The sequence below is a fragment of the Belonocnema kinseyi genome, chromosome 5 (assembly GCF_010883055.1).
Source record: "Belonocnema kinseyi isolate 2016_QV_RU_SX_M_011 chromosome 5, B_treatae_v1, whole genome shotgun sequence".
Lineage (NCBI taxonomy): Eukaryota > Metazoa > Arthropoda > Insecta > Hymenoptera > Cynipidae > Belonocnema > Belonocnema kinseyi.
In genome coordinates this window covers 108,210,936-108,223,926 of record NC_046661.1, presented here as the reverse complement: position 1 = coordinate 108,223,926, position 12,991 = coordinate 108,210,936, and the positions used below count along the sequence as shown (strand labels likewise).

General features: G+C 28.3%; 1 protein-coding gene across 10 annotated transcripts in view; it reads right to left on the bottom strand.

The window, feature by feature from the left end:
- Positions 1-516: 516 nt before the first annotated feature.
- Positions 517-12,991, bottom strand: part of LOC117172477 (oxysterol-binding protein-related protein 8) — a 63,852-nt gene continuing 51,377 nt past the window's right edge. For 9 of the 10 annotated variants that reach the window (XM_033360448.1, XM_033360446.1, XM_033360452.1 and 6 more), the window contains 5 exons: positions 10,934-11,182; positions 8,907-9,074; positions 4,291-4,460; positions 3,959-4,195; positions 517-1,742 (listed from right to left, as the gene is read on the bottom strand). In XM_033360448.1, coding sequence (XP_033216339.1) covers positions 3,964-4,195; positions 4,291-4,460; positions 8,907-9,074; positions 10,934-11,182 — 819 coding nt within the window. In that variant the 3' untranslated portion in view covers positions 517-1,742; positions 3,959-3,963. The remainder of the gene's footprint in view (positions 1,743-3,958; positions 4,196-4,290; positions 4,461-8,906; positions 9,075-10,933; positions 11,183-12,991) is intronic. The other variant, XR_004467028.1, reaches the window with a different exon arrangement.

The following is a 12,991-nucleotide window of genomic DNA, read 5'->3' as shown; positions in this document are numbered from 1 at the left end:
GCAATTTATAGTTAAAAATGAATTTTCAACAAAATAGTTTAATATTCAACTAAAAAATATTAATTTTGAACAAATAATGGCGGAAGTTAAATTTTTAGTTAAAATAATTAATATTCAACAACAACAAAACTAATTTTTAACCCAATAGTTACATCCAGTAATATAAAGCTACTTTTAAAAATGAAAAAATTGTTATTTAATTTCATATTACAATTAAGAAGATTTAAGCATGCTCTCGACAAAATGTTCTGAATTTTAAAAAAATGCCCTGAAATTTCCTGGTTTTTCAGGTGAGTAGACACCTGGTCAATAAATATTTCTCTGATAGTCCGTTTCAAATTGCAGTTTTTCATCTTTAAAAAGATATTATCTTACCGAGTAAAAATTTCCCTGGGTTCTACTTATTGGTATAATCATCTTAAAATTAAGCAGAACTCTGCACAAACACCCACGATTAAAACTGAAAACACTTAAAAATACTCTTACGAATCTATAAAATCAATAAAGGAAAAAATGTACAAAATTAATATAATGTATTAGTTTCACATCACACTTATAACGGTTAATAAAAATTAGTACAAGTGCGTAGTTTTTCAATCGCAGAAAAAAATATGTATGTCAATTTTTTTGTATACACAATCAACAATAAAACTTTCGGAATAATAACAATGATCCTGAGCAAAAGCAATAAAAACAGAAGCATATACAGTTTTGTACATTAAACGTAATGTATATATAATTTTTTCAGATATATGCAAAGGATCCAAAATTTTGTAGAGATCAATTTCTTCACTAGTTTCTAAACTAAATACATAATGAGAAAATAGATTTATGAACATTTTCGGCACCCAATTCTTCAAGAACTTAATTAATGTACTCCCAAGACGCTTTGCATATATTTTTTGAATGCACAAAATGCATTTTAATGCAATACATTATTTACAATTAGAGTACACAGATACGAATCTGCTGGAAAATAATATACAAATATAAGAGACTTTACTATTATAGGGGCTTTCCCCGTAAAATCGCTTTCTATTCTTTTTCACGACTTTAAAGATACCATTTTATAAATGTGCAGCAGAAACAGTAGAAAATTTCAGGTAGAACTTTCCAAAATCTAAACTCCTATGCTAAAGAAACTATTCTTAAATTTTAATACCTATGATTGTTATGCAATTAGTAACTGATAATCAAAGTTATTCAAAGGACTCATAAATCAGAATTTTTACTCTAGAAATTAATCTTAACATTTCTACGAAAGCAAAGACGAAAGAGTTAGATAAAAAGATAATTTTGATGGTAAGTAAATTAGATTTAGTATACATTGTTTAATTGGCAATTTGTTTTTTCAATCAAGCAATAGATTTTCAAATTTGGAAATCGTATCTCTACTTGGTATATACATACCTGAGGATAAACATATTGAAACATCTAAGTTGACGGAAAAAATATTGGTACTGATCTCGAAAGAAATGCCCCGTAAATTTTTCCACTATGGAAAAACTGCAACATATTCAGATTGATTTGACGATAAACAAACGTGCTTTGTAACGCTTTCTGGATTTCTCTTAAAATTCGAAATTTTCAAATGCAAAATTCATTTTCTGTATTTTTCTTGTGCGTTTGTGTGAATGGCAAACAAACTTCGTTTCGTACCTTCATTTATTAATTTATCGTCAAAATCTAATCTCCCTTTTTTTCCTTCGATGACTGGTGTAACGTTTTCTCTTTACGCTGATCTGTTGAAAAAATTTAATGATTAAAATTAAGAATAGCTTAAAAATTAAGATAAATAAAAACTCGGGGGTTTTTCGGTGTTCAAAAAACAAAAAAATCTCAGATTTTTCAATTTTTAAATTCAGATCCTCAAAATTAAATCATCTTCGGATCAAACGATGTTAAATTGTGTAATTATAACGCAGAAGAAACTGTTAAAATGTTCAACATGTCATTGTACAAGATTAAGTGATTAAAATGCTCTTTTTTTTATCAATTTTAAATAAAAAATATTCAATTTTGTACGCTTTTAATTTAATTATTTAACTTTTAAGACTCTCAACGGGAAATTATAGAACTTTAAACAATTAAAATTTTAAGCTACGTTTTTTAACGTTCTATTTAAAATTTCTAAGAATTGTAACGCATTTAATTTCAAACTAAGCAATTCTCGAAATCTCAATCTTAATCTATTCGACTTTAAATGTAGTGAATTAGTAACAATTAGCACAATTTTGAGCGATCTGAATTTGTTCCAAAAAAGGCTGTATTTGCCAATATAAAACTTGTTCTAAAAAAATTTGGAACAGTTATATTTCTTAACTAAGTTTGTAATGTTTCAGTAAAAAACGTTTCATTTTTAAATTTCACAATTTTTTACGATTCGAATTTCAAAAAAAAGTTTAAATTTCCAATCTAAAAATTGTTCTAAGGAGGTTTTCTATTTAAAGCGATTCCTTTCAATGAAAAGTAAAATAATCGAATTTGCACACATAACAATTGCGAAAATTTCCACTATTCAGACTTCCAATTTTAAATAAATTGATCAAATTTAGCATGTTTCGATCCACAGTGTAAAGAAGATGTAAGAAGATTTCCAAAAATTTTTTAATTTTGTAAGTTATGAATCAAAAATTCTTTAATTATTTCCTCTTAATTTCTAAGTTATACAATTTTTTTAAATTCAAAACCAAAAACTTTCAGGAACCAAACTCAAGATCTTTTCTAGGTTTTCCAGGTAAATAAATGACGTTTTTCGGGTTTCCTGTTTTGTAAATGAAATAGTGAAATCACCGTTTAGTATACATATGAAAAAATGTTTAAATACTTCAATAATGGAATCTTTAAATCTTCCATAACTTTTATGATCAGTGTAAAATATTAAAAATCCTTCAAATATATTTTAACCTTTTGAAATCTTTGAAATATTACTAAATCGTTGTAAAAACGTTTGAAATTTTTTAAAACCTTTTAAAATCTTTTGAAATCTTTGAAATTTTTGGGAATCATTTGAAATCTTCGAAATATTTAAAAATCTTTAAAATCTTTTGAAACCTTTTCAAATCCGAGAAATCTGATTACACACTTTTGTGAAACTTTTGAATCTTTATGATATGTTTGAAAGCCTTGAAATATGTGTAAAAACTTCTAAAATCTTTAGGAAACCTTTTAAAATCTTGAAATATTTCCGAAAATTTTCAAATATTTGACATATTTGAAATCTTCATGGAATCCTTTGAAATTCGATAAAATATTTTGAAATCTTTTAAAATCCACTAAAACATTTGTAAGCATTTGTAAAATGTTTTTGACATATTTTAAAAGGTTTTGAAATATTTGAGATCTGATATAAAACTTAAATCTTTTAAATCTTTATGAAATCTTTCAAATTATTGAAAAATTTATGAAATCTTATGAAATATCCGAAATATTTGAAATATTTGAAATCTTCGTGAAATGTTTTCAAAACTTTTGAAATTTTTTAAATCCTTGTAAGATCTTTGAAATACTTTAAATATTTGTGAAATCTTCGAAACCTTTTTAAAATCTTGTGAAATCTTTCTTAAATCTTTGTAAAGTCCTTTGAAACCGTTTAAATCTGTCAAATATCTAAAAATCTTTGAAATCGAAAATTCCAATCCTGACATTTTTAAATAATAATTTTTATAACTTGTAAATTTATTATTGCAATTCGAGGCTTTCAAAGTTGCTAGACACCTTTTATTTTATATATTTCAATTTAAAATCATTCGATTGTGAGTGCTCTCAATTCAAAATATGTTTTGAAAAGGAAAATATCGATTTTAAAAGAAAACGAACATAAGTAAATAATTGACTCGTTTGCAGGCTTGAAAATCGTATTCGAAATGGTACATTTTCAAAATTCGATGTTTTCCAATTTTTTAAAAATTTCTAATATTTGACAATTAAAAATGATACTTAAATAGTCAATACGTACCAAATTCATTTGGGTTCAGAAGATCCAGCCCAGATCTTGACAACATATTGTACAAAGAGGACCACGACAATAACAATAAATGTATCTATAAAAGTTTTAAATATATTAACATTATTCTGATGGTCCCTTAGACCCCTTTGCCGTATGGCAATCTGTTCGATTAATCGTTGAATTTGATTTAGTTTCTCACTGTGATCCGACAATCTAGCCTCCATCCCTTTTACCATAATCGCCAGCCTGAAATTGGTTATTGATGAATTATACAATATCTGAATTCCTCCTTTTCCGATTTAATCGATATTGAAAGCTTTCCAAAAATTAAATCAACTTACCTGGTTGCTGAACGTCTTTTTCCGATCGACTGACTCGAATCAGAATGTGCTTCCGCAGACGAACTTCCAGAATCATGTGCAGTGTCTGTGATTGGAATATTAGAGAGCTGCCGTTTCGAAGATTTCAGGACGGAAAGAGATGAACGGGATTCCGCTTGTAGTAGCGGCATCTGAAAATTGCAATTACAGTACCTCTACATTTTTTCAGTCTTTTTTTATTTAAAAAAAAAAAAAACATGAAATTTTTTTACATAAACAGGGTGCCTAAAAACTTCATTTTCAAAATTCCTTGACTTTTCCCTGAAGTTTCCCTGATCAATTTTTCATCTTCCCTGACCATTAATATTCAAAGACCAGTATTTTAATCTTGTAACATAGTCAAAATAGACTCTTCTATAAACGGAATAATAGAAATTCAGATTAAGTATTTAACATTTTTAAATTGATTTATTTCAACCAAAAAAGAAGAATTTTCAATCCAAAAGGACGAATTTTCAACAAAATAATTGAATTTTCAACCAAACAAGATTACTTTTGAACAAAATAGTTACACTTTCAACAAAATAATTACATTTTTAGCCAAATTATTGTATTTTTAACCAAATGGTTCAATTTTTCAAAAAAAAAAAAAATGTTTAAATCAAGAAAAAATTAACTTTTTATTTTAAAACGAATAATTTAATTTTTCAAGCTAAAAAATTGAACAATTTAGAAAACAGTTGAATTTTAAACTCAAAAAGAGGAATTTTCAAATAAAAAAGATAATTTTCAATGGAGAAAGATCAATTTTTAACAACAGCAAAAATAATTTTAAACCAAATAATTGAATTTAAAACTAAATACTTATTCTTTCAAACAAACAAGACGAATTTTCAATAAAATAGTTGAAGTTTTAGCCACATAGTAGAATTTTCAACCTACAAAGATGATTTAAAACAAATGGTTGAATTTTTAATAATAAATTATTAAACTTCAACCAAAAAATAGTTAAATTTTCAAGCCAAAAAGACGAATTTTGTAGAAGGCGGTTAAATTTTTAATTAAAAAAATGATGAAATCTAAACCAAAGAAATCAATTTTCAACAAATTAGTTGAGTTTTTAGCCAAAACGACCAAATTAAATTTTTAATCAGAACTCTATTTTCAACAAATGAAAAACAAGTTTAAAAAAATGCTCACCCAAGGACATAAATTGTTAACTAAAATGATGGATTTTCCAAACACAAATACCAATTCTCAAACCAAAATGTAATAGATCCATTTATAAGGAAAAAGATGAAATTTCTAACAAAAGAGATACATGTTAAAATAAAAAAGATGAATTCTCAACAACAAAAATTTAATTTTCAAACTACAAAAGGTCAACTTTCGACCAAAAACGGAAAAGTTACATTTTCACTCTAAAAAATTAATTTTGAACTTAAAAACGAATTTTCAACAAAATAGTTCAATTTTCAACCGAAGAATTGAATTTTTAACCAAAAATGGAATAATTATGTAAATGAGGTTAAATTTTCAGTTAAAGAAATGAATCTTCTAAATATATATAACATACAACAACAAAAATTAATTATGAAACAAATAGTTTATTTTTTACCTCAAATGATTAATTTTCTATAAAAAAAGAGAAAATGTCCGCCAAAAAGTCCAGTTTTCAACTAAAGAGATAAATTTTCAATTAAAATTATGTATTTTCTAATCAAACATGCGAATTTTTTATAAAAAAGATGCTTTCATCAAGAAAGAAAAAAAGTGCATTAAAATTGTTGAACTTTCAAGCCAAAAGACGAATTTTTTGTAAAATAGTTTAATTTTAAACTATAAAATATGAATGAAACAAAAACATCTCTTTGAGATCCCAGTTCTGTATGTATGTAGAATTAAAGATAAACTTGCTCAAAGCAATTTATTTCTTAGCTGCCTCACAATCAAAAGTACAATCGTTTTATCCAACTTTCTTCTCTGTCTCGAGTGTTTTGCTAAAAATAGGATTTTTACATTCTCATCCTAATGAGAAGGTATTGGTTTTATGTAAAATTTCACTTTGTCGGTTTTCATCAAATCTTCACGTTTTGAGACCCACTGAGTCAGAAAAAACTATTTTTACGAAGGTGTTTGTCTGTAGTCTGTATTCTGTAGGCACGATAACTTTCGAAAAATTGATCAGATTGGATTTTGCTTGGGCACACTTTTTTAAGGCCTAAAAAGAAAGAACAAGTTCTTAAACCAGCTATTTTGGATCAAAATTCAAAAAGTGAGCGCATTTTCAAAATTTTTGAAACCACATTTTTTCAAGATTTCAAAATTCTATGTACGGTTATTCATAGTACTCAGAAACTCAAACAATTTATCCCTATGACTTTGTTCTGTAAAAAGAAAATTATCAGAGTTAGAGCATTCTCAAAATCCCAGGAAACAAATTAAATTAATATTTTAAGCCAAACAACGCATGGTATGGAAAAAAGTAAAGAGAAGAAAAACGTTGATTTTTGAAAGACCTACAAGATTATAATAACAACTTTTTTAATTTGATCGAAAAGTTGAAAATGCCAAATTTGATCGTACCAAAAATAATGAAAAATCCAAAAATTCCATTTTTTGATCAAACCATGCAAGATACGAAAAAAATTAATAAGCTAAAATCGCGCGCCCTAAAAAGACGTACAAATTTATAATGAATCACTTTTCGATATAAGACGCATAGTTATTGTTTTTAGTCGTAAAAAAATTTTTTTTAAATTAAATTTTTGTGGACTAACGACACAACCTACGAAAAAAATGAGACAAACTTGTTTATCCAAAAAATAAAAAAATTTAATTTTTGGAAAATGAACAGAAATTACGAAAGGGAACAAAGGATCATATATAGGACCCTATACAGGTTCCTGAATTAGACCATATGCAGATGCACAATAGTTTTTCTTTAATCGTAAAAAACAAGATTAAAAATAAAAAAATTATAAATACAAGGAAATAAGAATTAGTATGATTCGATTTTTATGCATATTATGAATTGTAATGATATAAATTGATTGAAATGATACCTGTTCCAGCATAGCTTAGAATACAGTTTAAAACAAAATAAGAAACAGATACAATAATAATCATGATAAATACAATTTGCGCTTTATTTTGCAATATTTGAATAAGCAATCCCAGACAGAGTTACATAAAAATGTATTATATTTGATATAAAAGTGTTGCGTATAATGTAGAAAAGTTGACATTTTGGACAGAATCGAGTGCGAAGCACAAGATACGCGATGAGAATGTGTTCGTTAAAGCCGAAAGAGCTTTAACAAAAGAAAGTTCACAATAAAAAAATTACAGTTGTCGATCCGTTGACCTTTGATTTTAAAAGGTATGTGCCCGAATGCGGCAGAAATGCAAAGACCGAGCGCGGAGTGCGATAGCCATCAGTCGCGTACCGTAGGTGCGCTCAAACTCTCGAGCTAAGCTCTTTTAATAAAAGAGAATTCACAATCACCAAATTAAACTGGTGGATGTTTTAAGTCTTAATTTTAAAATGTTTGCGCAAGAATATGGGAAAATATAGAGGCGCGCTTAAACCTGTTAGCCGCGCGCACAGCGCGCGAGGAGAATGTGCCTGCGTAGCGGGAGGATTTTTTATAGCACTTTTAATGGATAAAATAAAAACTCCTACAAGCGACTTTGCGTTCTTTGGCTCAAAATTTGAATTTTCAACATTTCTCATATTATTTTCGAATGAAAAAAAACCCGAAATAACTAGTTCTATCAAAAAAATGGTTAAGAAAAATTGTGTAGGACTTTTCAAAAACCATAATATGTCTTCGATACTTTTTCCCATATTTTGCGATGTATAATAAAGTTTGAATCCTCAACAAAATAAAATTAACTTTTAACCAAACAGTTGCCTTTTTAGGCTAAAAATATAACATTTGTATTAAAGCAGATGAATTTTTAAACCAAAAATTACACACAAAAATATTTGAATTTTCAACAAAAAGTTCATTCTCTGCCAAAATAGTTGAGTTTTCAAACAAAAAGGATGATTTTTTAACCAAATTATTGAATTCTCAAGAAAATAATCAAATTTCTACCTAAAAATATAATCGCCACAAGAAAGAAACTGCAAAAAGATGTAAATATAATTACAAGAAAAATTCAATCACTGACAAGGATATGCATTATATCAGGATGGCCGACAGACTTCAGTTTCAAAATTGCCTAGTTTTTCCCAAATATTCATATATTCAGACCAGACTCTTAATCTTGCAAGACTTTTAACGCAGAATCTTTTATAAACGGAATAAAAAAATTTCACACGAAAATTTCAAATTTATTATACTTAAAAGTTATTTAAAGTGCCTCTCACAGAAATTCCCTAATTTCTGAAAGATTCTTTTGAATATCCCTTACTTTTCCCTAACTTCCAGGTTTTCCTTGAGTTATGGCCACCCTCCATAAACTTTATTTCGGTAAAAATTGAACTCTACCTGCTTTATTAAAAAAAAATTCCCATATAAAATCTACAATGTAAATATACATACAAAGTGAAACTTTTAATTTTTCTTTACGTTGAGGGTTTTCATGCAATGCGGGAAGAATCTGGATTTTCGTTTTCAATGTTGTACCTGGGTCTGAGGATCGATGGAGACGATGCTACTAGTGCGCATAATTGGTGTCTTGTGTCTAGTTTTTGTGCGCACTATATATCCATTTTCATATTGTACTACGTCGTTCCTAGGATCCCATGGACGAATATCAGCATGTCGGTAAACCCAATTTCCGGTAATTATATCCTATTGAAACGAAAGTGATTTTTTACTTCTTTTCTGTGAACAATGGCACACTTCACAGACCAAAATGATCTCAAAACAGGGAAAATAAAGTGATTTTGCAAAAAAATAGAAGAATATTAATGATACATCGAATAAATAAAATAATGAAGTTTAATATAATAAAGGAGACATTTTTAAACATTAATTAATTCATTATAATATGATGATATTAAGTTAATATTTATTTATATGTTATCATATTAAAATCATATTTCTTACAACAACTGATTAATTAAAAGAGAGTAGTATAACAAAAATAATGAGAATAATAAAATAAATAAATAGATAAAAAATGAATAGTAATAGGAGAGAAATAGGAGAATGAATTCCTTTAAATAATATTAATGTATAGGTACGGAAAGGATGACTTTTCACAAAATTGTTGATTTTAAAACAGAATGGTTTGATTTTGAAACAAATAGTGGAATTTTCAACTAAATATGATAAATTTCCAATCCCTAATCCAACAGTTGAATCTCTAAATAAAAAAAAAGTTATCAACTAAAATGGGAATAGTTAACTTTCCAGTTATAAAAATGTATTTTCTATCCAAAAACTATGAATGTTCAACAGCATGAAAACGAATTCCCAACAAAGCATGTAATAGTTGATGTTCAAAAAAAATAAGATTCCAATTTTTTTATGAAAACCCGTTGAATTTAACCAACAAATACGAGTTTTCTATCAGGCAGTTCCAATTTTTGTCGAAATATTGGATTTCTCAACCTCAAAAGACGATCTTTTAACAAAAAAAGTTGAATTTTCAAAATTAGAGAAAGAATTTTTATACAAAAACAGTTCAGTTTTCAATTCACAAATATGAATTTCAACCAAAAAGTTACTATTCACGCGAATAGTTGAATTTTCTACCAAAATAATACAATTTATACTCAAAAAATGAATTTTTAACAAAGAAATTGAATTTTCAAGCAAATAATTGATTTTTCAACAAAAATAATCTAATTGTCAAGGAAAAAGCCTAATTTGCTCCAAAACAGATAAATTTTCGACTCAAAAATACGAATTATCAACAACAAAAAACGAAATAAAAAAAGTTTAATTTTAAACTAAAAACGATCAATTTTCAACCAGGAATTGAACTGTTTAATTTTCCGTTACAAACATTCATTTTCAATACAATAAAAATGAATTTTAAGCAAACAATTCATTCTTCACGAAACAGGTGAATTTATAACTGAGAACGATCAAGTTTCAAATAAGAATTAAACAGTTCAATTTTTCGTGACAAGGATAAACTTTCAAACAAAATGTTGAATTTTCAAGCCAGAAAGAAAAGTTTTCTACAAAAAAGTTAAATTTTTAATCCAAAAATATAACAAAAAATTCAGTAATTGAATTTTCAACCAAATAGAAGACTTCCCAACCAAACATATAATAGTTGAATTTTTAACTGAAACAATCAATTTTCAGCCAACATTGGAATAGTTAAATTTCAGTTACAAAAATTAATTTTCAATTTAAAAAAAGGACTTTCGACAAAAAAGTTCAATCTAGAGACCCATGAAATGAATTTTTGACAAAGTAGTTGAACTTTTAATCAAGTAGTGAAATTAGGTCTAACTCTTAAACATAATTAGTAGACTTTTCAATGAAAAAGAACTTGTAACTTTTAACCAAAAATAGTTAGGTTTTATTAACTCATTACGCATTTAAGCGTAAAAACAGAAAAAGGGGAAGTTTGTTGAAAACAGGGGAAACAAGAGGAATTCATAAAAAGGAGAAAAGGAGAATAGAGGAAAGACTGTGAAGTCTGCCATGAGAGGCAGATGCGCAAGGGAATTTGATAAAGATTAGTTCACCTGTACAAAATATTTGGGAACCCATTCCTCGCCCTTCATTTTTCTTTCTTTGGCACGTTCTCTTTGGGCTTCTTCGAGGTGAGTTTTCGCTTCTGTCGCAGCAACTTGATCGTCGTTATTAATAGCATGCGTGACAGCTAACCAGAGTTTTTGGCTCTCCCAAGGACCCTGATGTTCCAAAGGAACAGTAAACTTCTTCAATCTGTTTTTACGAACTTCTGGTGTTGGATTAAAGAAAAGAGTTTCTTGCTACAAAAGAAAATATTTATTTAATTGCTTAACTTTATACAATTCTTTAAAAGCTGGAAACAAGTAATTTCAGGGTTGCTACAGAAGTGTAGTTTTAAAATTCCATGACTTTTCCAGGGTTTTCAGTGGGGTGGGTCGACAAACAAATTTGTTGTAATTCGAATTCGGTGCAATGCGAAAAAGTACCTTATTGGGCTGCTTAGAAAAGTACAATTAATTTGGAATTGATAGATATGTAGCTTGGTCACTCACACTCGAAAAATATATTTATAAAGTTTTTTAAGGAATTCTCAATACCTGTGTAAATAGGGCAAGAATTTTTCGGGTCTGAGCCAAGAGTCAGGATTTGAAGTTGAAAAAAAAGACCAAGGAAGTCGTTTTTGTCGACTACGATTGTAAAAAAAATTTAAACCAAGCTGTTTATTTATCAATTCCAACTTCTCTATACATTTTTAGGATCCCAAAACGCTATTTTTCGCGTTGTATCGATTTTGAAGTCCAGAATCTTTTATTTTTAAATCATCCTATTTTTCAGACCTACTTAAAAAAGTCATAGCTGATAAATAAAATAAGACAAAAATCCATTTAATTCTATTTAGTTGCGATAGTTACAAAATAATTTACCAACCATTTATTATACAATAATTAAAAATGATATAATAATAAAATAAAGCAAAATATAGGACTATTAATTATTAAATATTTACAAATGATCCTAGAAAATTAACGATTTTGTAATAGTTCGTCATATAAAACTAGAGTATGAAAATTCAAGATTTTGAATGAAGGAATATGAAGTTTTATGACTTTTTATAACAAATAAAAAAATCCTCTAACAAAATTATGAAACTGCAAAAAGAAAACAAAAAATCTTAATTTGTATTTCTTTTTGTGGAAAATTACCAGTTACTACAAAGATTGATAAATATCAGTTTTATGTCAGGTAAACTTTCTTTGAGGCCGGGAGAATTTTTTGTCAGACAAATAAAATTTTCGAATTTTTCTCGTAAACTACCTGACTTAAAAAATTGGTTCGCCAGCATAAGTCATAATATGTCACGAACGTGAGAAAGGTGGTTACAGTCTGTGCTGGAATCAAAACGAGGACCGGCGAAAGTCTCGTAAACCCTGAGGACATGGAACAAACCAAGGGCGACCGCCTTCTGCATTTTCCCTGCAAGTGTTTAAGCATATTGTTGACACGCAGGAATGATTTTAAGGCTATTAACTAGTCAAGTCTTGGCACCACCCAGATCGCCGATTATAAGGACGATTAGTTTAACTCCTTTATAAGGCCTCTATACCTCTCTTTCTTTTCCTAGCAGCATTTAGAAGAGCGATATTAAGGTTAATGCCTTAAGAGTGACAGAGATGGTAATAAAGTACTCTTCGTGCCGCATTGTGCCTTTGAATGTGGGTCTTTCCCGCGTTAGTTGGACAATTAGATTCTATGTGTGCTAAATGCTCGGGGTGTACATGGCACGCCCTGCAGCTATCATCAGGAATGTCTTGGCTCAAAATGTGGCGACGGTATGTTAAGGTGGAAATAACACCGTCTTGGCATGCAAAAATGAAACCCTCCGTACCAGAATTCAATCCAGGCGATTTAGGGGAAGCAAACGTTAGCTCACAAGACATTGACTGATCCTTCATATTTCTGTGGAAGATACCGTGCATCCTCTTATCGAGGAGCTATTCACGAAAGTTTTTTTCTCTTGTGCTTTCTTAATCCGGGCTTTCAGGAGTGAGTACTCGAGATAGATAAGATTTGATGCATTTTGCTCACCCCTAATACTGAAGTCAAGTCCG